Source organism: Mirounga angustirostris, unplaced genomic scaffold (assembly GCF_029215605.1).
Source record: "Mirounga angustirostris isolate CCGP_5_RB_7025 unplaced genomic scaffold, mMirAng1.0.hap1 SCAF_15, whole genome shotgun sequence".
NCBI classification, from domain to species: domain Eukaryota; kingdom Metazoa; phylum Chordata; class Mammalia; order Carnivora; family Phocidae; genus Mirounga; species Mirounga angustirostris.
This window is the reverse complement of record NW_026991723.1, coordinates 71,151,257-71,174,165: the sequence shown is the minus strand read 5'-3', so window position 1 is coordinate 71,174,165 and position 22,909 is coordinate 71,151,257. Positions and strand designations below refer to the sequence as shown.

General features: G+C 47.1%; 1 protein-coding gene across 5 annotated transcripts in view; it reads right to left on the bottom strand.

The window, feature by feature from the left end:
• The window catches only part of PALM2AKAP2 (PALM2 and AKAP2 fusion), a 330,921-nt gene that overhangs the window by 204,805 nt on the left and 103,207 nt on the right, over positions 1 to 22,909 (bottom strand). For all 5 annotated transcript variants that reach the window (XM_045882883.3, XM_054509339.2, XM_045882884.3 and 2 more), the window contains exons 4-5: positions 5,894 to 6,008; positions 5,006 to 5,027 (exon numbers count right to left, since the gene is read on the bottom strand). In XM_045882883.3, coding sequence (XP_045738839.1) covers positions 5,006 to 5,027; positions 5,894 to 6,008 — 137 coding nt within the window. The remainder of the gene's footprint in view (positions 1 to 5,005; positions 5,028 to 5,893; positions 6,009 to 22,909) is intronic.

Here is a 22,909-nt window from a genome sequence, read left to right as displayed (position 1 = left end):
TAGAATTTATCTCACATTTTAATACTTCAAGTTGGTGGTTAAGCCAGAAAATCCTGAGATTCCAAATAACAACAGCCAGTGAATTCCCCATTAGCCCAGTTGCAGGAAATGCAGCTGAGCAAAGCAGGGAGACCAGCTCCACTTGGGAAAATAGTCTGACAAGCCCATTCAGGAAGGTGAGACCCTATGGGCATGAACCTCAGCAGGTGTGTCAGTGTCAGAGGAGAGGAGAGAATCTGTGTATCCCCCAGAGAGAAATGGGAAAGCAAAGGCAAGAACATTCTAGAAAGCTATGTAATGTGATTCCTCCTCATGTCATGAACTTGTCCCAAAGGCAATCCTGGAATTACTCCTCAATGATACATCGAGCTGCTTCCTGCACATCTCCACTGAATCTCTCCCAATCACCTCAGACTCAACATGTCCCAAAGGGAACTCTCATCTGTGCTCATCCGATGCCTCTCCTGTACTCCCTACCTCAGCTCATTGGTGCCATAATTCACCCAGGATCCCAGGCGGCACCCTGAACACCCCCTCTCGATACCAGGTCAGCCCCTAGCCTCCACCTCCTTCACATCTCTTACACCCGTCCCATCCTCTGTGTCCCCATTGATATTCTGTTAGGTTTCTTTTTTCTTTTTTAAATTTCATGCTGGAGAGGACCCAGACACTAGATCAGGATGAGGATTAGGATTAGTTCAGTTCTGCACCGACTAGACCATTTGCTGACTTGCATGTGAATGTCAACAATCCAGAATGTGCTGATATTGGACCGTTATGTTTTTAGGAACACACTCTGGGGCCGGGGGGTAGGGTGGGGGAGTTTCACTAAGGGAATGGATTTTTCCATATCAACCACTGGGGGAGAAGGAATGGGAAATCAGGAGTAGGCAGTCAGGCCTTTGGCCATGGTGAGGTTCAAGTGACCATCTCTCTCTGGGGCCTTGTGTATGTTGGAGGGTGGGTCCCGGGTCAGGCAGACATGGTTGAGGGTCCTCTGCTGCAAGGAAGGAAACTGGGCCTTTGAGATGATGGGGAGTGTGGATTGGGAGACAGCCATGAAGCAGCCTATCGGGCCCCCTAAAGATGGGCTTGGTTTGAGTCAAGGGTTCCAAGTGTGGCCACATGTTTAATGTTGTATGTTATTCTTATTCCTGAACTTTAGGTTACTCTCATCGTGGGGAGCTGTGAACAGAGTCCAGGCCCCAAGGCCACACAGCACAGGACCAGAAGAGAGCAGAGGCTTGAGATGAGCTGCTCCTGAGGGTGTAAGAATAGACTGCTGACAGTGGCCCAGGGGAAGATTTGAGCAGCAGTGTGGGGCAAGAGGGACAGTGTAGGGGGGACAAGACATGACCAGGGCAGATTTGCAGAGCTTCTGAGTTTGCCCTGAGGATTTCTAGAAATCTGTGGAATGAGATCTTGCTAAATCTGGTTTTCTGCATTCAAATGAGATGAAGGTTCAAGCCATTAAGACCAGGTGAGGACTCCCAGACTGTCCCCTTTATGTCTATACATTCTATGCTAAATGGAGAATTTCTGGGGCATCTGATACTGAAAGTTTTAGCAGCCAGAAACAAAAGGCACTTGCTAGCAGGGGCATCTGCCTCAGAAAGAGCACAGGATTCCAGTGCTTCTGCCTCAGCCTTCCCCAGGAGGTGGCTCCCTGCCCAGTGGGGGTGGGGGTGGCGTCCCCTCTCCCTGGTGTTCCCTGGCTGCAAGCTTGAGGACTGCAGCTCTTGGAAGGCTGGGATCACACACTCCAGCTGAGATGAGGGAGTGGCGAGGAGTCCCCTCAATATAGCATAAAGTAGTCAACACAAAGCTATGCAGCCGGGAGGTGGCCGACAGACCAACACCAGGAATAATTAATGGGGCCTCCAAAGCCTCCATGGGAAGAATTTCTTCACGTGGCCTCAGTCAGTAACCTGCCCTCTTCCTGCCAAAGTCAGGGGGGGGTCTACGGTCAGAGAAGGCAGAGAACGGTCACTGCCAGGGTAGACATGTAAGATGAGTGCTCCTTGTTAGTCCCAGCCCTGCTGAAGTATTTACCGTGACTATGATGGACATGCATAGCCAGAGCCAGAGAAACAAAGCAGATGAACACTCTCCGGAATGCATGACTTAGGGGCACCTGAAAACACACTGAGATTTCCCAGCAATGGCTATGAAGGAGTTGATATGGGGATGGCTTCCGGCCACCGCCGCAAGACCGGGACGGGATGGAGACCTAAGAGCAAGTATCGGACAGCAAGGGCGGAGACAGGCCCGGGACAACATTTTCCTTTGCCTGTTCTGGCCAATGGTTTCACCCCAGGTCCTCGGTGGGTAAACAATACTTAGCACAAGATATATACTACATGGAAATTACCGTTACACAAGACATTCTGCCTATTTAAGGCAGTAAAAACAACCCACCCAACTGATGAAGACTCTGCCATATAACAAGTGTGGATATGGGGTGGGGAGGAAGAGAGGGGGGTCGGAATGTACATGGCCAGGGAATTCTACTCAAGATTGGACTACATTGTTCTTGATGGCCAGGACTACCACGCAATCCAAAGCCATTGGTGATCTAGCAGTGCTGTACCTTTATGTCCTCTGACATGCATAGGGTGACATGCACAGGGACCTGAAGTGGGGTCACCAGCAGCCATCTCCTTGGCACCTCATTAAACTAGGGATGTTTTTGCTGATTATCTGCAGCATCTTGTACAGTTATATAATCCTAGTTGGCCTTGGATTCTGTAATCAGCTTTTCAGAAGTGGGGTATTTTTCTCAAGGCATTATTATTCTATAATACTTTCGGGTTACTTCTTAGTAACAACAGGTGGTTGATTCTGAGAGGGTCTTGGCAACTTTGATATAGAGGGGGCTTTGAAACCAAAGAATGAGACATTAATCAGATATTCCAGAGTCCCTCAACTGGATTTGCTTCAGTTTGTACTCTCAGACCACAGAGTGAGCTAAACACTGACAGCATTCTTAGAGGATGTGTTGCCTCCTTCAAACTTCTTTCTTTGCCAGTAGATGTGGTGCAACGGAAAGCTCCACCCAGACTTAGGTATAACCAGAGATGGCAGGAATCATAACCACAGATAAGACCACAAAAACCTTTCCCTGGCCATTTCTTGGGATCTCTAAGATGTCTACATCCTTGAGCCTGAGGTCACCTCTGTCAAAAAGTGACTGAAGACAGAGTCATCAGAGCAATTTTCTCTGCAGGCTCTTTTTAGTCACAATCAAGTTTCTTCCCACTTCCATGAACTGCTTAGGTGAAGGGATTCCAATTGTGGGAAGTGATGCAGGAAGAAATGAAAGAAGTTCAGGTTGAAAATGAAAGATGCAGTGGCAAGTGTTTATAATCTGGCTTCCGTGTTGCTTATTAACAAGTCATAGGCTATGTGGGTCTCCATGCCCCACAGAGCCTTCCCAGAGACATGACATTCAGGCTCCTTCCCTTCCCTAATTATAGAGAAAAGTGTAGGAAAGATTCTGGTTTGAGAAAAAAGAGGGGAAAAAAGGAAGTAAAAGCACGAAAGGTCAATGTGTACCCTTCCAGGATGTAGGTGTCTGTGGGTCGATGTCCCACAGCCCCATTCCAGCCTCACACATACTGCATGATTGCTGATTATGTCCCCTGCCTCGGGTCTTTCCTAGCACTAGGGAAGCCCACTATGCTTCCCATGCTGCCACCCTTTATTCCCCCAAAGAGGCAAGGCCACCTCCTCCGTCCATGCTCTATCCCCAAAACACAGAACAAGAGCCCTGATTTGGCCACACCCTAGAGAAGGCTTTAGAATGTCATAGGTCCTCCACCTGGAGTCCCTGCTAGTTTGGCCCTGATTTGTCTCTGCCCATATGTGCTGGGAACATGAAGTTTACTTTACTACCTTCCCAAAGATCACCTGGGGGCCAAAAATCCAGATTCCCTGCCTTTTATTTGCTGGAAACCATTTTCCCCCACCAAATAAAATAAAATAACACAATACTTTTTTTCTGGCTAAAGTCAGAATTATCCTTAGTGCAAATATCTTTGCTAATCCAGAAGAATACATTACCCATCTCTGCATTTTTAAATCTTTGCCCTTATATTTGCAAATGACATTGGCAAAACACTGATGCCAACCTTTATTCTGGCTCCTGATCATCTTCATAGTTTAGAGGATGACCTTATAAGAACCAGGAGAGCAAATGGCACCTGATCCTTCTGACAAGTCCTGGCCTTTTAAAGCAGGTCTAGTTGAGGGCCATAGTGAAAGTGGGAATGGAGTGGTTTTCATGAGTTTGTAGCTTAAGTGAGGCGAGCAAGGTGAAGGACGAGAAGCACAAAACCTCAAGTTCATTCCCATGAAATTCTCTTCCACAGGGAAGGAGAGTGGAGGGTAGGGCCATGGAAGGGAAGGGAGAACAGAAGCAAGACCCACTCCTGCCAGGATGGGGTCAGGAAGCCAGGGCCCTGCTCCCACCCTTCATGGGTTCAAGGCCAACTCCGCCACGCAGGGAGGGAGGTTCTGCCCAGCCTTGTTACCCTGGAAGGCTGGAGAAATAGCTGTTTCCTGATTCAGAATAAAAACACAGCCTTAGAAAGGCTTCCTAAACACCAGATGATGGCCTTCTGACATGTGTCATGACCTGGAGTCCTAGGCACAAATGGGCTCATTCTCGCCAGGGACCTGGTCCCGATGTCAGCACTCTAGGCAGAGCACCTTTCAAGAAAGGTCCAAGCAGCGAACCTTGAGGACCAAATGGGAAGGGGAGGAGCCAGTCCAACTGTGTAAGACTAAAAACGGTGAGTCGAGAAACCATCCTTGAAGAAGAGAGGCAGACAAGCCTGGGGACGTGTACTTCCTCAGGGCCCTGCACAGAGAGCTACTCCTTCTTTCTGATGACCTCACACACCAACACATCGCATCTCCCAGTGAGCCTGTATTCGTGAAGCCCACTAAGCTGACCGGGATAAGATTCTTCTATAGAATGGGGGCAGAGAGCTCTTCCACTTACCTCCATCCACACTGGAGAAGCTCTGTGGAAACAAAAGCAGGGCAGAGCGTCACTACACACGTGGGCGGACAATCCCTCATCCATCTAACCTGTCTCTCTCCCCCAGGTCCAGAATTTGACCGTGGTGGGTAAACCCAATGCTCTCTTTTCTTCTGGGAAATTTGTTTGGGATTCTGAAATTTAAGGGAATGTTTTATCATTCCCACCTCATACTGAATTTCTCCCAGGAGGGATTTATGTCAGTTATCCAGCAAATACCCTCGGCTGTGTTGGAGAAAGAAGTGACATCAGAAAATCCCATCTTAAAATTAAATTGGTTGGATTGTTTCTTCGGTCTGGGTACCTGGGCCATAAAATGGAAGGAAGGTCCTGAGATATTCAGAGACTACTGGCTTTACGCAGTCTCTCCTCTGCACTACACGGCACCATCTGTTTCCACAGTGTTTACACTCTGTGTATTTGAAATTCATATCCATTTGATATGGTTTTGCCTCTGGCCTTTTTATAAAGGAAAGACTTAAATTAAAGCCACAGGGAGCAGGTCTAATCTGCTTCATAAGAATTGGCTTTAGAATCCTGAAGTCCAAGGTAAGACGACTTTTCAGGAACCGGGCATATAAAGGGTTTGGACAATAGGTAGATGGGGTTGATTGAAAGGCTCTCCTCTGTGCTTCCCCGCAGACCAGGTGGTCCCACACCTGACTACAGGCCACGGTCAGGGTCAGAGAGCGACCCCCATGGGTCCTCACACACCTGCACCACATTTCTCAGAGCATGGGGCTCAGATTTCTCAGCAGTACTAACAGGTCTCGATTCCATTGGTGCCCATTTGCTAGTGCTTACTTCCCCTTGGATATAATCTGGAGAAATCACATTTGTTTTCTTTACCTTCTGAAAGTCCTTAAAGGATTTTTCTGTCTCCTTTAGTTTCTCTAGGATGATTTGCTCTTTGGCAGATATCTGGGACTCTTCGCTTTCTAGCGCTTGTATTTCCTGCTCCAGCCTGGAAAACACACAAACAGAGAACAGGGTCCTTTATTGTCCTGCCATCCCCAGGCCAGAGAGCAGCTCCTTCCTGTGGGGTGACTTCCTGGCAGTCTCCGTGCCCCATTATAATGCCAAGGTGCCAGGCCAGGGCACCTCACAGAGCACCCTGTGTGTTCAGCTCTGCCACTCCGCAGACAGTGATGGAAGAAAAACCACCCAGAGGGACTACCGCTAGCTCAATGCCACCGCTTTGCAATATGCCTTGGTGTCTCCCCCTGAACTCCGTCTTAATTTGGGGGTAGATATTTTTGCATAGCATAGGGCATAATGGCCAGAGGAAAAGAGCTTCCTGGTCTCCTAGTTATCTCAGAATAACTGTTCTTCTATCAGTTCTTCTAAAGAGGGAAAAGCTAATCTCGCTCAAAGGAAATAATGTTGCCACAGGCTGGTGGCCAATACCCTCCCGAGCCTGCTGTCATCGCCCTCAGGGGCCCATCCTCTTCCGCCCAAAAGAAGGGAAAAGGGACGGGGGAACTGATACAACCGGAACTTTCTTCTGGAACTTTCTCAGTTGTCACGGCCATCCTAGGTATTTTCTGAAAGGGAAATTTGGGTACTGCCGGGAGACTCTGGGAATATTCCAGAACAGTTTCAATCTGGGAGAGGTCTCAGTAACTTATTCTTTCAATGAAATGATAGTATTAACTATTAACGTTTATTGAGCACCAAATCTGTGCCAAGAATGGAGCTCAGAATTCACACAGTGGATTTTATTTAACTTTCCCAATGACCTTTTGAGTAGGGAGTCCCCATTTTACGGATGAGACCAGTAAGGCCTGGCAAGGTTAAGGGGCTAGCTGATTGCTGCAGAGCCTTGAAGCAAGACCTCAAGCCAGAAGTCAAACTCTAGACCCTACTCCTGACCATGGTGCTAAACTCTTACCACATGGGTTCTACAATATCTTGCATAGTTCCTGCCTTGCTAAACATTTCGTAAGTTGGCATACTAGGGTGACATTGTCATGCAGCAATGTCCTTAGGGTTATGAAGGGGTGGATGTTCCCCTGCCTAAAGAATTATTTGGCCTGAACATATTTGTTTGCTCATTCAATTTTTTTTTGAAGATTTTATTTATTTGACAGACAGAGACAGCGAGAGAGGGAACACAAGCAGGGGGAGTGGGAGAGGGAGAAGCAGGCTTCCCACTGAGCAGGGAGCCCAATGTGGGGCTTGATCCCAGGACCCTGGGATCATGACCTGAGCCGAAGGCAGACGCTTAACGACTGAGCCACCCAGGCGCCCCTGCTCATTCAATTTTGCTTTTGGTTTCTTTCCCCTCTATCGTGCTGGGAGCTTTGTGGCAAAATCTGGGCCCCTCTATATCTGTCCCACCACCACCCCCTTCCGTCTTCTAATCTGCTGCTGGGAACTGGCTAACCAAGTCTGTTCAACTAAGACCTAAGATAAAGAGTCCAGACTAAGATCTTCAGAGGGGTAAGGGACACCAAGCTACAGGCATTGTTCCATTTAGGGATGTACTGTGCCCCTCAGAGGTTTCCTTCCTGGGCATCCGAAAAATGACCTCTGGATGGATGAGACTTTGCAGCAATTACTTTGGATTATGAAGACAAGCTCTATGTACAATCATATTCCCTCCAAATGAACATAGATATATTTATCATTTCACTCCCAGTAAAAGTGGAAGTCCTTATAATGACTTAGATAGCCCTAGAGTAGCTAGCCTCCCAGTACCTACATGGCCTCCACTCTGGACAACAAGAACTACTCCTTATTTGCCCATTTGTGCCCCATGTTTTCCCCTCCTCCGAGGAACCCATCTCAAAACCCTAACCATTCTTGAAGTCTTAGCTCACACACCAGCTACCCCAAGAGCCTTTCACAGATGCACCACCAGGAAATAACACTGCCGTCATTTATTAGCACATTATTTTGGTTTATGAGAGGTCTTAGCAAGTCTACTATATGTTCAAGCAGTGGTTCTCAACCGAGGTGATTTGTCCCCCAGGGCATATTTGGCAATGTCTGTAGTCATTTTGGTTGTCCATAACTCAAGGAGAGTGGGGATGGTGCTCCTGGCATCTAGTGGGTAGTGGGGTCAAGGATGGTGCTGAACCCCCCACAATGCCCAGGACAGCCCCCACCACAAAGAATTATCTGGCCCCAAATATCAATAGTGCTGAAGTTTAGCAACCCTAAACCCCATATGATAGCACATAGAAATCATTCATTTCCCCTTCTAGATTATAAATTCATCATGGGGCTGGAGGGCACAAGAGCTCAACATATGTCTATTGAAAGAATCAAAGAAACTAAACCAAGTTGCAAAAAGACACGGCTCAGCCAAATGAGACCTTTAGGATTTCTGAGGCCAGGGTGAATTCTTCAGCAAGCCTGGATTTGAGAGGCTGTGTGCAGGCTGAGATGCAAACAGAATCTACAGGAGATGCGGCCGAGTGACAAAGATAAATAAACAAAAAGATACAAAACTCCTTTGCTGTTCCAGATGTGCAGCAAAATCTTCTACCCACCTCTGTGTAAATTATTCTGGGGGGGAATCAAGGAAAGGGATACAAATGTGCAATAGGAACAATACACATGGGGCAGTCAAATGATCCAGAAACTGGACTTGTTGAATGGGTACAGGAGCATTGGAGGAGGCTTCCTGGGAAGACTGGATGATAGCACTTGCCAGGTGGGTTCTGAGCAGACTGAATCACAGAGGACAGAGTTCCTCAGCAGATATGTAGGACGTGGGTAGAGTCTATTATTCTCAAACATATTCCCTCCCTCCCCTCTTCACCTCCATGGGAAGTGAAGTGGATACATCCCTGACCCACTGATGTTGGTCTTGACCACATGACTTGCTTTGGTCTCATGGTGAGTGAATTGTACTTTCCTGCCCCCAGATTATGGGCTCAGCCATGTCATCTGCTTTAGCCAATGGGATGTTAGCAGACACAACAGAGGAGAGGCTTGGAAGGTGCTTGCGCATTTGGGTCTGTCCTTTTGTGCCTTGCTAGCACCAAGAAAAGAGCTTCTCTGTTCAATGGCTGTCCCTTCAGCCTTGGCCCCAGGAAAAACACATAGGGAGTAGACTGGAGCCCAACCCAAGTCAGACACCATGCCCAGTTGATCCTATACCTGAAATTAGAGTTGCTTAGCAGAGCCCAGCCTAGATCAGCAAATACCCAGGGTAGTCACTGAAGTATGAGCAATAATAAGTGACATTCATTTTAAACCACTGAGTTTGAGAGTAGTCATATAGTACTATTGTGGCAACAGCTAATACAGATCAAATATTTATATATTATATGGGTATATATTATATATGTATGTATTATATGCTATACACATGTGAATATATATATCCTAATAAAACATATCCCAATAATATATATAAATTTGTAATATGTGTGTGTGTATCCCAATAATGCCTGAAGCTTTAAGATTAGAAAGAATATAATCTACCCCTGCTCCACGTCCCCCAATCCTCAGAAAAATCTGGAGTGATACAGGGCCCTCACTCATGAGGACTAAGATGAGAAAACAGGAAAACATCAGTGGTAGTTGCCTTTGGGTAATGGGATATTGGGGAATTTTAATTTGGTTCTTCATAATTTTCAATATTTTCCCAATTTTTAAAGGAATCATGTATTCCTTGTCTAACCAGAATAAAACCAATAAATGGCTTTTTAAAGAACCCTCCTTTGGCCTTGTGCTGAGAAGGCAGCATTTCATAGCCTGGGGCATGGGAAGGGAGCCTGCTTCTTCCATGTCCCTGAAGGGTTAAATGGGCACACTCCAACTTGGATTTCCATTCAACTCAACCAACATGTACGGACCTCGTGCAGCTGGACTCAGAGCTAGGCACTTCAGAGGATTCTAAAATAAACAAAATCATGTTCAGAATGGCTGACTGAAAAAAGGCGAGGCGGGGGGGTGAGGGAAGGCTGACTCTAAGTAGCTCATGTCTCCCAGTGAAGCAGCCCCAGGTGGTTAAGAATTCTCTGTGGACGGATGCCCACTGGCTGGCCGACTGTCTCCACAGCTTGCCCCCGGCCCTGTGGGTTTCAGGGCTCTCAGCTATATAGTTTAAGCACTAAAGATTTGGGTCATGATACTGCGTAACTGAGAAGCGGGAGAGAGAAAGAGGGAGAGAGGGTGAGAGGAAGGGAGGGAGAGAAAGCAACAAAACGAAACTTTCGCAGGAACAACAAATGAGTTTCCCTCAAAGGGGATGAATGTGGGAAATCGACAGTTTATGTAAGTCCAGGCAGGTCAGATCTGAATAGCAGATTTCTCTACAAACGCACATGTGGGCTGGGGCCAGGTCCTGAGGGCGCTGAATGGCCCAGGCCGCTATCGCTATCGTTCTGTGGAAAACCTAAGTCTCGGAGCCAGGGAGCGTCCCAAGAAACGGAGTGTCATGGGGTTAATAAGAGTCATCTCAGCCAGCTAGAGACGCCACTGCTTTGTAGTTTCATGACTGAAACCTAATGCAGTCTTCCCTGGAGGAGCCAAGGAGATATTGCTGAGCTAAAAATAAAGAATGGGCAGGAAGTGTAATTTATACGCAAGGTTAATCGAGGCTCTTTAGGCTGAGACAGGTGCACATAGCAGCCTCTGACCGGCTTGCTCAATTTCTTCTGAGCACAAAGCAAACTGTAATGGGCGGTAAGCAGAGGTGACACACTGCCTCTGTGCAGGCTTAATTTACCAGAGGTAAAGTTGCAATCATGGCCAGATGGTCTTATAAAATCTACCTAACCCTAACGGACCTCCCTCGCAGGAAAATACGAAAGACCTACGGCTCTGTGAGGTGCATCAATCACTCTCATTTCAAAATCCATTTATGCATTAATCCACACAACCTTCTGCAAGCCCCTTCATTCTATAAGGCACTGCGCTGAGCATCAGGGACGGAGAGTGAAGTCAGCCAGGTTGTCTGCTCCCGGGAGCTCTTGGCCAAGTGACCATAATAGCCAGGTAAACACACACATTACAAGGCAACTCAAAAAGCATCTGGACTGTTAGCTCCAGATTTGTAGGAGTTTAAGCCCCTGTTGAGGTCACAGCTGAAAGCAATTTCTAACTGCTAGAGGGTGGTGAGCTAAACTTAACTGAGGAGGTGATATGTGAGCTGGGCCTTGAAGGATGCATTCACCAGGTGGAAAAGAGAAGAAAACGTGCCAGGCCCGGGAGACAGCACAGGCCATGGCCTAGAATATCATATGTCCCCGCTCTCACCCAGGGCCATGTGGCCTTGTATGGCCTTTTCAGGCACAGCGAACTCTACCCTCCAGTTGACATGGCTCAGCACGATGGCCCCAGAGAGGTCCTCAGCATTTCTATCCCTCCTCCCATGGCACCTCCCCATGGCTCACTCTGTGCTTGCATTTTGCTGTGCCTCGTCTGGCCCAGAAAAAATAACTGGCCTGAAGGGCTCTGCAGAGGACCTACCTTCCCTCCTCTGCAGTGGAAGAAAACAAGGAAGAGGCTGCCTGAGAGGGACCCTGGGCCACTGATTCTCTAGCTACTGTTTCCCATGACCCTCTGCTGCACCTTTAACCTGCTGACTTATAGGAGCCAATAAATGTTTCCTTTGTGTGGGCATCTCTCAGTCGAATCCAAAAGAGTACAGACTAATACAAACTGGGTTTCCACTTGTCTTACTGCTTCGAGAGGACTTTGCCTGTAAACTCAAGTGTGCTTGGTTTTTCTTTCCTCATCAGTGGTGGTGATAATAATCATTACAATGCTCAGAATGCTAATACTGTTTTCGTTACGTATATACGGCTTGTATGCAGCAACAACAGTAATGATTAGGATTTCTGAGTGCTTACTGTGTGCCAGGCACTGTTTCTAAGTGTTTTACAAGCATTACGACACTGAAGCTTCATAATAGCCTATGAAGTAGGAACTCTTTAACTCCATCCCACAGATGAAGGAAATGTGGTACGGAAAGGTCACTGACTTGCCCAGGGTCACAAAGATAACGTAGGACCAGGATTCGGACCCTGGTGGTCAGGCTGGAGAACTGGTATTCTTTGCCACTTTTTTGGACTACCTCCCTATGACCACTTCCTCTTTTTGCCCTCGTTTCCTGAAGAATGCATAATGCAACATAATGTATTTTTCATGCCCACAGAAGGTCAGGCGAGGAGTGGAAGCTATGTAATCTAATTGCTTTTCAGAAACATGAAGCCCCTGAGCGGCACTCCACTCAACAGTCATCCTACCTCTGTTTGAAATCCTCCCCACACGGGGAGCTCACTACCTCTAAAGGCAGTCCATTTTCTCTTCTGGCAGTGCTGACCTTCAGATCAGATTGCTCCGATTTAGGCGATGTTCATTTCCCTGTAGCGTTCACTGTCTGAGCGCTACCATTTGGAAGTGCAGAGGTCAAGTTTAGCAAACAGCATGACTTGTAGGGGCTCCATTCTGGGAAATGAGAAGACCCAGGCAAATGGAACTTGCCACCCAGTTGGGGGGGGGCACTGATGATATGAATTGGGGCCCCGGAGTGGGGAGGGGGGTGGTGGGAGGAGTAGACAAGCAAGGTAGGAAGAGGAAGGGGGGGCTTGTGGGCTTCCCCATGGAGGAACTCAGCACTGAGTCTGCTGAGGCAAGAAGAGCGGCAAAGCAATGTTCACAAGTCTATTTCTGAAGAAGCCCTGAGCCAATGGAGTGAACCTTTACAGTTTTCCTCTCTGCTGAGAAACCCGAGCTAGGGTTACACACACACACCCTGAAAGGCCAAACACTGCTGCTCGGTTGCCATGCGTTTGAGTCTTAGTAAATTCTCCCAGAATAAGAGGAGGGTTTGGCAGTTGGCGAGCCGCTGAATTAAGACCTGTTCCCTTCTCCTGAACGGCAGGTCCATAGTTGAGCAGTCAAGTGGGGTGCCTGTCTGGCCGACCTGCCAAAACAAGAACCTCAGGAAGAATGTTTGTGTTCAGAGGAGAGGAGAGCAGCCCACATCTGTGTGTAGCCAGCACAAGGAAACATGTAACCGAGACTGTTCGTTGTTCACCGATTTCTGTCCTTTCTAGAACAGCAATGTGATCCCTAAGGTTTACCGAGGCATACAGCTGCACAGAATAATGGCCTCCCCATGACATTTCTCAGCCTCTTTTGTAGCCATGTACAGCATATTCTGGCCAAAGGGATGTAAGTGAAAGCCCTGTAGGGCAGATTCTAGAACCTTCTTTAGCCCTTTCTTCTTTACCTCTTCCTTCATCATTTGGCCTGAAATGCACATGTGTGCAAGTGGAGCTCTAACGACCATCTCAAACTCTGAGGACAAGGATAGGTGAGGGGTAAACTGAAAGAACTCTGGGTCCCTGAGGAATTTACATAGATGGCCACTGGACAGCTCTTGACCACTTACCTGTGGATTTTTACTGGAGGGAGAAATAACCATCATGTTTAAGCCACTGTTTCTGTGGGTCTCTTCACCTGCATCCACATTTAATTCTAATCAATACAAGACATTTAGTGCCTATGGTTGAATTTGAATGAATGCTCTTAGAAGTATGCTAAGGATGTGGGGCCCGAGCTACTCAAAGCCCAGAGCCTCATTAATGACTCAGCAGCAGCAGAAGGCAAAATGAGCAATCACAAAGTTTGGAATTCATGGTTGCCAATCAACTCCCATGAATGGGGCTTGGCTGAAGCTGTGCTTGACCAACCCCCTACCTCAAATCCCTGCCCCATCCAGAGTCTCAGCAGGGAAGTTCCTGCGTTTTGCTCAGTGCTAATCACCCATGTCTTAGCATCTCTTTGCTGGGCTGTGACTGTGATGTTTGTGTCATGTGACTCTCAGAGCCTTTGCCAGCGGAATTAGCATGAGAAAGAGGCAAGTCAGTGCCGTCTGTGTATACCTGAAACACCCTTCCAGCTGAGCTAATCACCAGGACGATATGACTTAACAATATGGCGCTCATCAGTGACGATAAAGTGCAGTTACATGATGGAAGCAGAAGACATATCCACATCGTATGTGGTTCAGAAGTGATTAAGAGGCCAAGGGGGCCAGCAGCTGGGAATTGTGCCTACCCCAGATCCCCGCCACTTTCCTTTTGGGAACAACATCCAGCTCCTCCACAATTCCTCTGGAGTGGCTGTGGGTTTGGTGAAACTACTCACTGATGAGGGGGCCCCACCTCCCTAGCCATGGAGTAGAAATATAACTAAGCTAGGTTGCCTGAACTCTTGGCCAGTCTGCATCTTGACAGGAGTGACCCAAGAATGGAGAAACATCGAGGGTGAGTCGTTCCCACAGCAGGATTCTGAAGAGTGCCCTGTTACTTCCTGCTTCCTGGGTCCTCAGTTCTGCCTGAGACCTGATCCTCCGACTCCTCCTCCATTCTTAGAATACATAGCCTGTCTCTCTCTTTACCCCCAACCTGCCTTCTCTTTCCCAGTCTCTCTCTCTTTCTCAATACTTCAGTCTCTCTGTTTCCATATTCTAGGTAGAGCATTGGGAAGAATATTGTTTGTTTTCACACAAAGAGATGCTACAAAATTCCTTTTCCATATTTCAGGAAGAGAGTACATTTGTTTCTATGGCACTCCCAAAATATTTTTCATTTGTGACTCAGTTTGCAAGGAAACAGCTTCCTTTTACTTAGATGAGCATATCTGGAATCACCCCAGATCATTTGGTATTTTACTATGAAAAAAAGATTAACGGCTCTTAAATAAACAGAGGATTTCCACTTCTCCTCATAACAGAACAGGACCTTCCATGACTGCAAGGTGTCAGTGGAAACTCAAGCCCATTTCATTTTTTTTTTTCCAATGTCATCACTGAGACAGAAATATGGCAGAGAAGAGAATGGTCCCATCAAGAATTCTTAAAGTACAGCTCATATCCTTTCCCTTGTTGAAAAACTCCTGGTGGCTCTCCATCACCTCCTTCCCAGACCCAAACTGCTTAGGTTGGAAGTTCACACCCTCTGTGCTCTGCTCTAACCCCTTCCAGCCTTATGCCCTTCACCCTATTCCAGCCAGAAGAGATAGTACACTGCCCTGTGAAAAAGCCAGGAATGACTCCCTACCCTCAACCCCATCTAACACACCTAACAGTCAAAACCCAAGCGAAATCCTGTCTTTTTAGTAATGTTTTCCTTAAGTCACTTCAACCCGATGTGCTCACTCCTCCCCATAGCATTTCTAGCGCTGTTAGGTATTTGGTACACACCATCTGATACGAGTGTTAAAAATGTGTTCACCCTACCCAACCTTACCTGTACTACCCCTCTCCTAAGGATAGGCTTATTGAGAGATAGGACTATATATTATTTTGATCCCTGTACCTATATGTTGAATGAATGAAAAGCAAGGCAAAGCAAGAGCACACTTTCTCAGTGGCTTTAAACCCTTTCTTGCCCAAGAAGTGTCTCTTTGTAAGAAGAGAAAAAGTCTCATCCAGCCTTCTACCTCCCGACTCTGACTCAGAGACTCTCCTGCTCAAGGCCGGTGCCTCCACATGAGCGCCTGACCTTGCAGATCCCTCTGGGATGGCGCTCCATCAATTATGCCCTCCCCTTATAGCTTCAACCTCTCCCCAGATGCCTCCTTTCCTTTAGTCCATACACAAGAATAAATTCTCTCACATTAAAAATAGGTGAACTTCTTATGACCCTGCATCCTGTTTGAGTTACTGCTGAATCTCTCTCCCAGATTCCCCCAACAGCACTCACCTCTGGCTGCTTCAACATCCTCGTATCGCAATCACCCTCCGACTTGCTCCCTTCTGCCTTCTGCCCCCCACCCCCACCCCGCCACTGTGTTGTATCTGGTCTCGTTCGTGCCCATGACGTCCTAACTGCTGTGTCTCATGGATACTCTTCAGGGTGAATCTATCGACTTTTCCATTTTTTAAACTACTGTGGACCACTCTTCTGCTTCAGAGGCCATGACACTAGATTCTTGATATGGGCTCCTCTTCTCTCCTTTATTAAATGTTCATTTGGCTCACTGTCCTCACTAGACATTTATCCATGGCTAATCACGTCAAGTCTCATGGTTTAATTCCCACGACATGCTGACATCTACCTAACCTATACCTTCAGCCTCTCTCCTAGACTCCAGCCTGTGTATACAATTGCACTTCCCGTGTCTCCATGTGGATAGTCCACAGGTACTTCCAACCCAACATAGGTGGGACCAAACTCCTCTTTCTCCATAAAGCTGTTCCTCCCTCTGGCATTCTTTACCTCAGTTCCTGGTATCACCACCAATCTATTCTACTTAAGATAGAAACCTGGAGTTATCTTGACCTCTGACTTGTCCCTCTCTGGTAATCACCACACATGTATAGTAGCACTAAATCCTGTTGATTTGCCCCACAAATCTCTTTCATATCTCTTCCTCTTCAGCCCTGTGAGAGCCCTCTCCTTCTTTCTCCTAAATGCCTACAGCAACCTTCTCATCAATCTCTGCCTCTACCTGGCCTTATTACCCTCAAATCCAGCATATGTGTGGACACACCACAATTGCATTCCCCTGCTAGAAACCCCTCACAGGCTCTCTGCTCTAAGTTCCTTAGTCTACATGCTGCCAGCCTCCTATTCATCTCCAGGAACATGACTTTCTTAAAGATCCCTGCACACAGGGTGCTCTTTCTTGCCTCAACGTCTTTGCTCCCACCACCACTTCTGCCTGACCTGCCCTTATTCTCCCTCCTCCCCTTCCCTTGGGTAATTACTGCACATTAAGAATCTGCTCGGGTAACCTCTATTTCTGGAAGTCTTCCCTGATGCATTTCCCATGAAGGTGCCCTTCCTCTTTGCTGCCTTATCCTGTGGACATATTTCTATCACCAATTTTCTCCCGTTGTATTTGAATCACTTGTTTATGGACTTGAAGTTCCCCTCCCAACCCCCTTTTGCAAACCTCTTGAAGAGGCTAACCATCTCTCCTTTAGCTTTCTTTGAATATGGCTTCTAGCATCTAGCTAGTTTACATCTAGTAAGGAATGTGGCTCAGGGAAAGTTCTCAAGAAATGCTGGCGGAGGAAATACATGTTTCAGTGAGTGTGTAAATTGTTTCTCAACTGGCAGCAGCCTCAAGGCAGACCCTTTGGCTCAATGCCTTCAGTAAAAACTGATTCTTAAAAGAACAAATTCAAATTGATGGCAACTCTAGATTTAGTAAAAAGAACTGACTGAGAAGCAACTTGTCTTACTTGCTTTCTCTGAGATAAGAAAATGCAGGAGGTAACTGCTGTGTTTCTTAGACTTTTTGCTCGCTTCCCCAAATATCTCAAATGTATCATTTCACCTGACCTCAGGTGTGTGTGTGTGTGTGTGCACATGTGTGCATGTGTAATGCACTGTTCTTCTTTACTCTGGGACTCACCTACATAAAACTACAGGTAGAGGACACACAGATATGCAGGAATTGGGCCAGAATGACAGAGAGTCTCAGCGTTTACTTTGTTTCACCCTATGATTCTCTTCGGGTTTGCCCTTCATGCAGGAAGCATCTGGGCTTTCATATCTGATTGTGAAAATTGTTTATGTGGCACATTCCTCTCATCCAAATCCCTGTTTACTCATTGTTTGTGTCTAAATCCAGTGCTCTGTGATAGCTTTCCTGCTGAGTTAGAGTTCCCCATTTACCCCTGAGAGAGAATATGTTTGTTTGTGTGTGTGGGGGGGGGGGTATATGTGTGTGCATGTGCATATCCACATGGCTTCAGCCACAGCTTTTATCAATGCCCAAACTGGGGATAATCAACACATTTTTGCCTGTTGTCTGTATTGGAGGTTACTCTGAGGGAGACTGATGGAGCTTTCAAGATACTTGAATTAGCATCTTTTTTTTTTTAAGATTTTATTTATTTATTCATTAGACACAGAGAGAGAGAGGCAGAGGGAGAAGCAGGCTCCCCGAGGAGCAGGGAGCCCAATGCAGGACTCGATCCCGGGACTCTGGGATCATGTCCTGAGCCGAAGGCAGACGCCCAACCGTCTGAGCCACCCAGGTGCCCTTGAATTAGCATCTTAATGAGTCATTCATCAGCAAATTATGTAATGTCCAACAGTAGTAGTGGTAAAAATAGCTAACATTTATGGAGCATTTACCATGAGCCAGACAATGTGCTAAGTTGTTTGTAGGCATTATTCAATTCTCTGCAATCTGCAGAGTAGCTATTACTATAATCCACACTTGACTGATGATCTACTGGAGGTTCAGAGAGGTTCAGGAACTGGTGGCCCAACACCAGTAAGGGGCAGAGCTGGGGTCCAAACTTGGGTCTGCCTGCTGCTGGAGCCTAGGGTTTTAGGCTGCCCTGTGTTGCCTCCTTCCAAGAGCAAACGAAACTGTTCCTACTCTAAAGGTCGTCAGTATTTCCTCTTTCTGGTGTAGAATTTTCTTTTCCAATATCTTGATCAAATAGATCGGCTCTGGTTGAGGCCTGAGTGGACTGGGAGCCCCTCCTGCTTCTCCTACCCCATCCTTGCCTCGTCTGGGCCTTTCCACAGAACAGAACATGGTTTGGAAACCACTGTTCTGTGAGAGTAAAAAGAGCATCTGGGGTATTCCTATGGCCCCCACAGTGCCTACAAGAGTGCTTTGTACACAGCCAGTGCTCAATCAATGTCTACCAGGGGAATGTGGTTCTGCAAGGGGGTACTGCTGCCTATGGCCACCTACAGTCTGAGTTTCCACGAGCTGCCTGACAGGCCAACAAAGGATAGAAAGCACCTCTGTCCTTTGAGCCTTAGAGGAAAGAATGCTCTCCATCTGGAAGGTACAGGTGACAGGTGAATTGTGCCTCAGGTGGACTCTCAGAAGGAGGTTGGCCCAGGGAGCCGTGGCTGGGGCTGGAAGACTTGGCAAATCCAAACTGTCTTCCTAAAGGGACCTTCCTCTCATGTTTTTTGAGTTTTTTGTTTTGTTTTGTTTTGTTGTTGGGTTTTTTTTTTTGTAACCATGTTTTCCATGCTTGATATTACCAGGTGACAGTTCCTCCTTGGTGGAGAAATTTGTCATCCCACTGGGATAATTCCAAAGTTATTCTAAGAGTTCCTGCTCAGAACAAATCAAGCCAATCAGGAAGCTCCTCCATATGGGCTAAGCCCAATGATTGTTTCCCACTTGCACACTTCCTGCTATTGTTCTCCAGCATGTTCTCAGAGACACAGCCACTGTGCCCTGCCCCTTCCTCTCAGGAGCCAAGGGCCGCAGTATGGCTATGGGCTGAGATGTATGAGACTCTGAGATCAGGCACCTGGCCAGGAGGAAAGGGCGGTTGCTGGCTGGAGCAGAAACCACAGTGTTTGGGTCTTTCTTGTCTGGGATGGGAAATACGAAATATTCTGGATCATTCACTCATTGCTTATCAAGCATGTGTTGAGCTATGTACAATGATGGTTGCTTAGTCTCTACATTTAAAAAACTCATCATCTAGGAATTCTTAATCACAGGAAACAAACTGAGTGTTGTTGGAGTGGGGGGTGGGGTGGGAGGGATGGGGTGACTGGGTGATAGACACTGGGGAGGGTATGTGCTCTGGTAAGCGCTGTGAATTGTGCAAGACTGTTGAATCTCAGATCTGTACCTCGGAAACAAATAATGCAATATATGTTAAGAAAAAAAAAAGAAGAAGAAGGTAGCGGGAGGGGAAGAATGAAGCGGGGGAAATTGGAGGGGTAGACGAACCATGAGAGACAAGGGACTCTGAAAAACAAACAAGGTTCTAGAGGGGAGGGGGGTGGGAGGATGGGTTAGCCTGGTGGTGGGTATTGAGGAGGGCACATTCTGCATGGAGCACTGGGTGTTATGCACAAACAATGAATCATGGAACACTTCATCTAAAACTAATGATGTAATGTATGGGGATTAACATAAGAATAAAAAAAATAAATTAATAAAAAAAAACTCATCATCTGATGGGGAGGCAGGTGTATGAACAATTACAAAGCAGTGCTCAGCAGAGCTCCAACTGGAGGTCCACAAGACTGTGGGAATGCAAAGAAGAGTCTGACTGCTGAGGGACTGGGCAGGATTTCGGGGTTTTGGAACATTTCAGTGGGACCTTGAGGGATGAGAAAAAGTATCAAGGCAGAGAGGTGTTTAGAAGGCATTTCAGGCCAAGGCAATAGCATGGACAAAGGGGCCCGATGTGCCAGGAGGGTTCGAGCAAGTGAGTGAGGACTTCTGTCAGACTGGACGCCTCCAAATGTGCTCATGATGGGAAGAGGGTGACAGCGAGGGTCGGGTCCAGGATGACATGGCGCTGGAATGCTACCTCTGGGGTTTAGATTTGATACTGAAGGCAACAGAAAACCACTTAAGCTTCTTGTCTATTTGTCTGTTTTATGGGAGTGCCTGGATCAGCTATGTTCTAGAAAGATCACCGTGGCAGCAGTGTGAGAATGGATGTGGATGTGTAGAAGAGCTGCAGAATGAAAGCATAAAGACCAATTAGGAGTTGTCCAGGCAAGAGATGAGGAGACCTACTGCGGGTAGCAAAAAAGGGCTCCATTTATTTATTTTTATATTCCAGTGACATCAAGGTCTTTCTAAATCAACTTTTGGCACTGGTGTGACCCCATGGGCTGGGCTGAAACAAATGAGCACATCAAATTGTGAAACTATGCCCCAAAGTAGACTGTGGTAGCCCAGTGGCTAGAGTTTGCATGGGTTAGTGAGACTCTGGGCTTTACTTTTCCCGCCCACCCCTCACTCGGCCACTTCCTTACAACTGCCCAACTGTTAGAGGTATCAGAGTGCTCCTATCTTGGAGAGAGGGAGGAAATACAGCCGAAGCCAGCCAGTTCTGGTCCTTTTGATGGTCTATGGTTCAGTGTTGTCCAGGAAATGAATTTGAACCTGGAGACCCCAATTTCAGAAGTTCCAGGGATTGAAATGGTTTCAAACCCAAGAGTTCCTACAAGCGAAACCAGCCCTTAGCCTGATTAGCTGCATCACAGTCCCCACGTTGCTGCAGCAGGAAAAGGTTCAGAGTAACAGACTAACAGATCATCATGGGTCTGGGCAAATGCCGAGGCTTCCCCTCCCTCTTACAGCGGAGACACTGAGTCAACACTGAACACTGTCCTCTTCGAGCGTCCTGTGTGGATTGCAGGTACAAAGTGGTTCTGCACTGTTGGTTTCCCTTGGCACATCCACAGGAGTCCCTCTGACAGCCCCCCTTGTCATTTTTCTTTCTTGCAGATACAATACAGACATTCGGTCAAAATGCCATCAAGAAGTCCCTATGGGGTCCCAGTGGCACAGACGGTTCTGAGGCAGAAACAGCTACATCCCCCATCTCTGGCTCATGCATGCCCCCTGGTGCCCCAGAGGCTGGGCAGGTAGGGATGGAATGGCCTTGGTGGATGAGCGCCCTTGGCCGGAGCTCTAAGAAACCTGGCATAAGGCTGCTGTGTGGGCCAATGGCCCAAGGAGGCCCTACAGAAGGTAAAGAAAGTCAGGCACCCCACATTTATTATGGGGTTTTGAGACAAAAACTTGAGGAACTACAAATAAAGTTACAAATATTCTCTCTGATGAACTTTATCCCTGTAGACTTACCTGCCCGAATTCTGTTTTAAAACAGCTAGCGTGGGGGCGCCTGGGTGGCTCAGTTGGTTAAGCGACTGCCTTCAGCTCAGGTCATGATCCTGGAGTCCCAGGATCGAGTCCCGCATCGGGCTCCCTGCTCGGCGGGGAGCCTGCTTCTCCCTCTGACCCTCCCCCCTCTCATGTGCTCTCTCTCTCTCATTCTCTCTGTCTCAAATAAATAAATAAAATCTTAAAAAAAAAAAAAAACAGCTAGCGTGTTAAGAAGTCGAGTGAGAGTGATGTCTACTGCTGGGTTTTCAAACCCAGAAGGCAAACAGAATTTTCCTTATTCTAAGAGCCTGCCAACGAGAACCTCCAGATACAGAATTATTCATGCCTAGGGATCAAAGCCTGGGTCGGACAGCATTACTTAAGCCAAATTGGAGGAGCTCTTAGGAGCAACAAGAAAGTGGCTTGCATCGGGTCCAAAGAAGAAGAATGCCCTTTAAAATATATCCAGAGACTAGTGCTTTTTAGTTGAAGGCCTCTGTCAGAGAGATGATCCGATTGGCCATTTGAAATGGAAACACTTGGGTACAGAAATAGCACACTGTGTTCCAACATAATGATTTAAAAACCCCATCTGCCTCTTGCTGGTGGTTTGGCTTATGCAGAGGTGGTGCTGGCCATCTTCCTATTCAGCTGTGCTCCCACCTCTGCAGTTTTCCTACCATTGTCTGTGATTTCTGGGTCTGAGGCTAAGGGAGAGTTACCTGCTGGAAGCACAGGAAAACCTCACTGCAATGCTCAACTGTAACAGTGCAGGGCGGACCAGATTTGTCTTCGTCGTAGCACAGACACCTCGGTGTGGGAGATCTCAAAAGAAATACTTTTTGTGTGAATGAGTGAAGGACCACACACCTCCCGGGTACATCGGGGAGTTCTACATTCCCACAAAACCCAAAATAACCCCATAATAACAGTAGTGGACATTTGTGTAATAACACAAAGTCCTTTCACAGCAATTAGAGATTGTTTTATTTCTATGTTTTCGAGAAGAAAATTGAAAGGAAGGAAAAAAGAGAAATCAGAATTCCGATATCTTTCATGCCACAACTGGATTTCTGCTAAGCCCCTCCTGATTGTTTTAGACCAGTGGGAGGCAGCGGGATGTAGTGCAAATGAGCCAGGATCGGGCGTTTGATTAGCCTGGCAATTCCTGGCTGAAACACAGAGTAAACTCCCTACTTTTCTTAGTCTCAGGTCCCTTAGTCTCAGTTCCCCTGTCTCAGTTCCCTTGTCTCAGTTCCCTTAGTCTCAGGATGGTTATAGTGATGTATACAGAAGAGCTATTTTAAGCTATGAAGATTA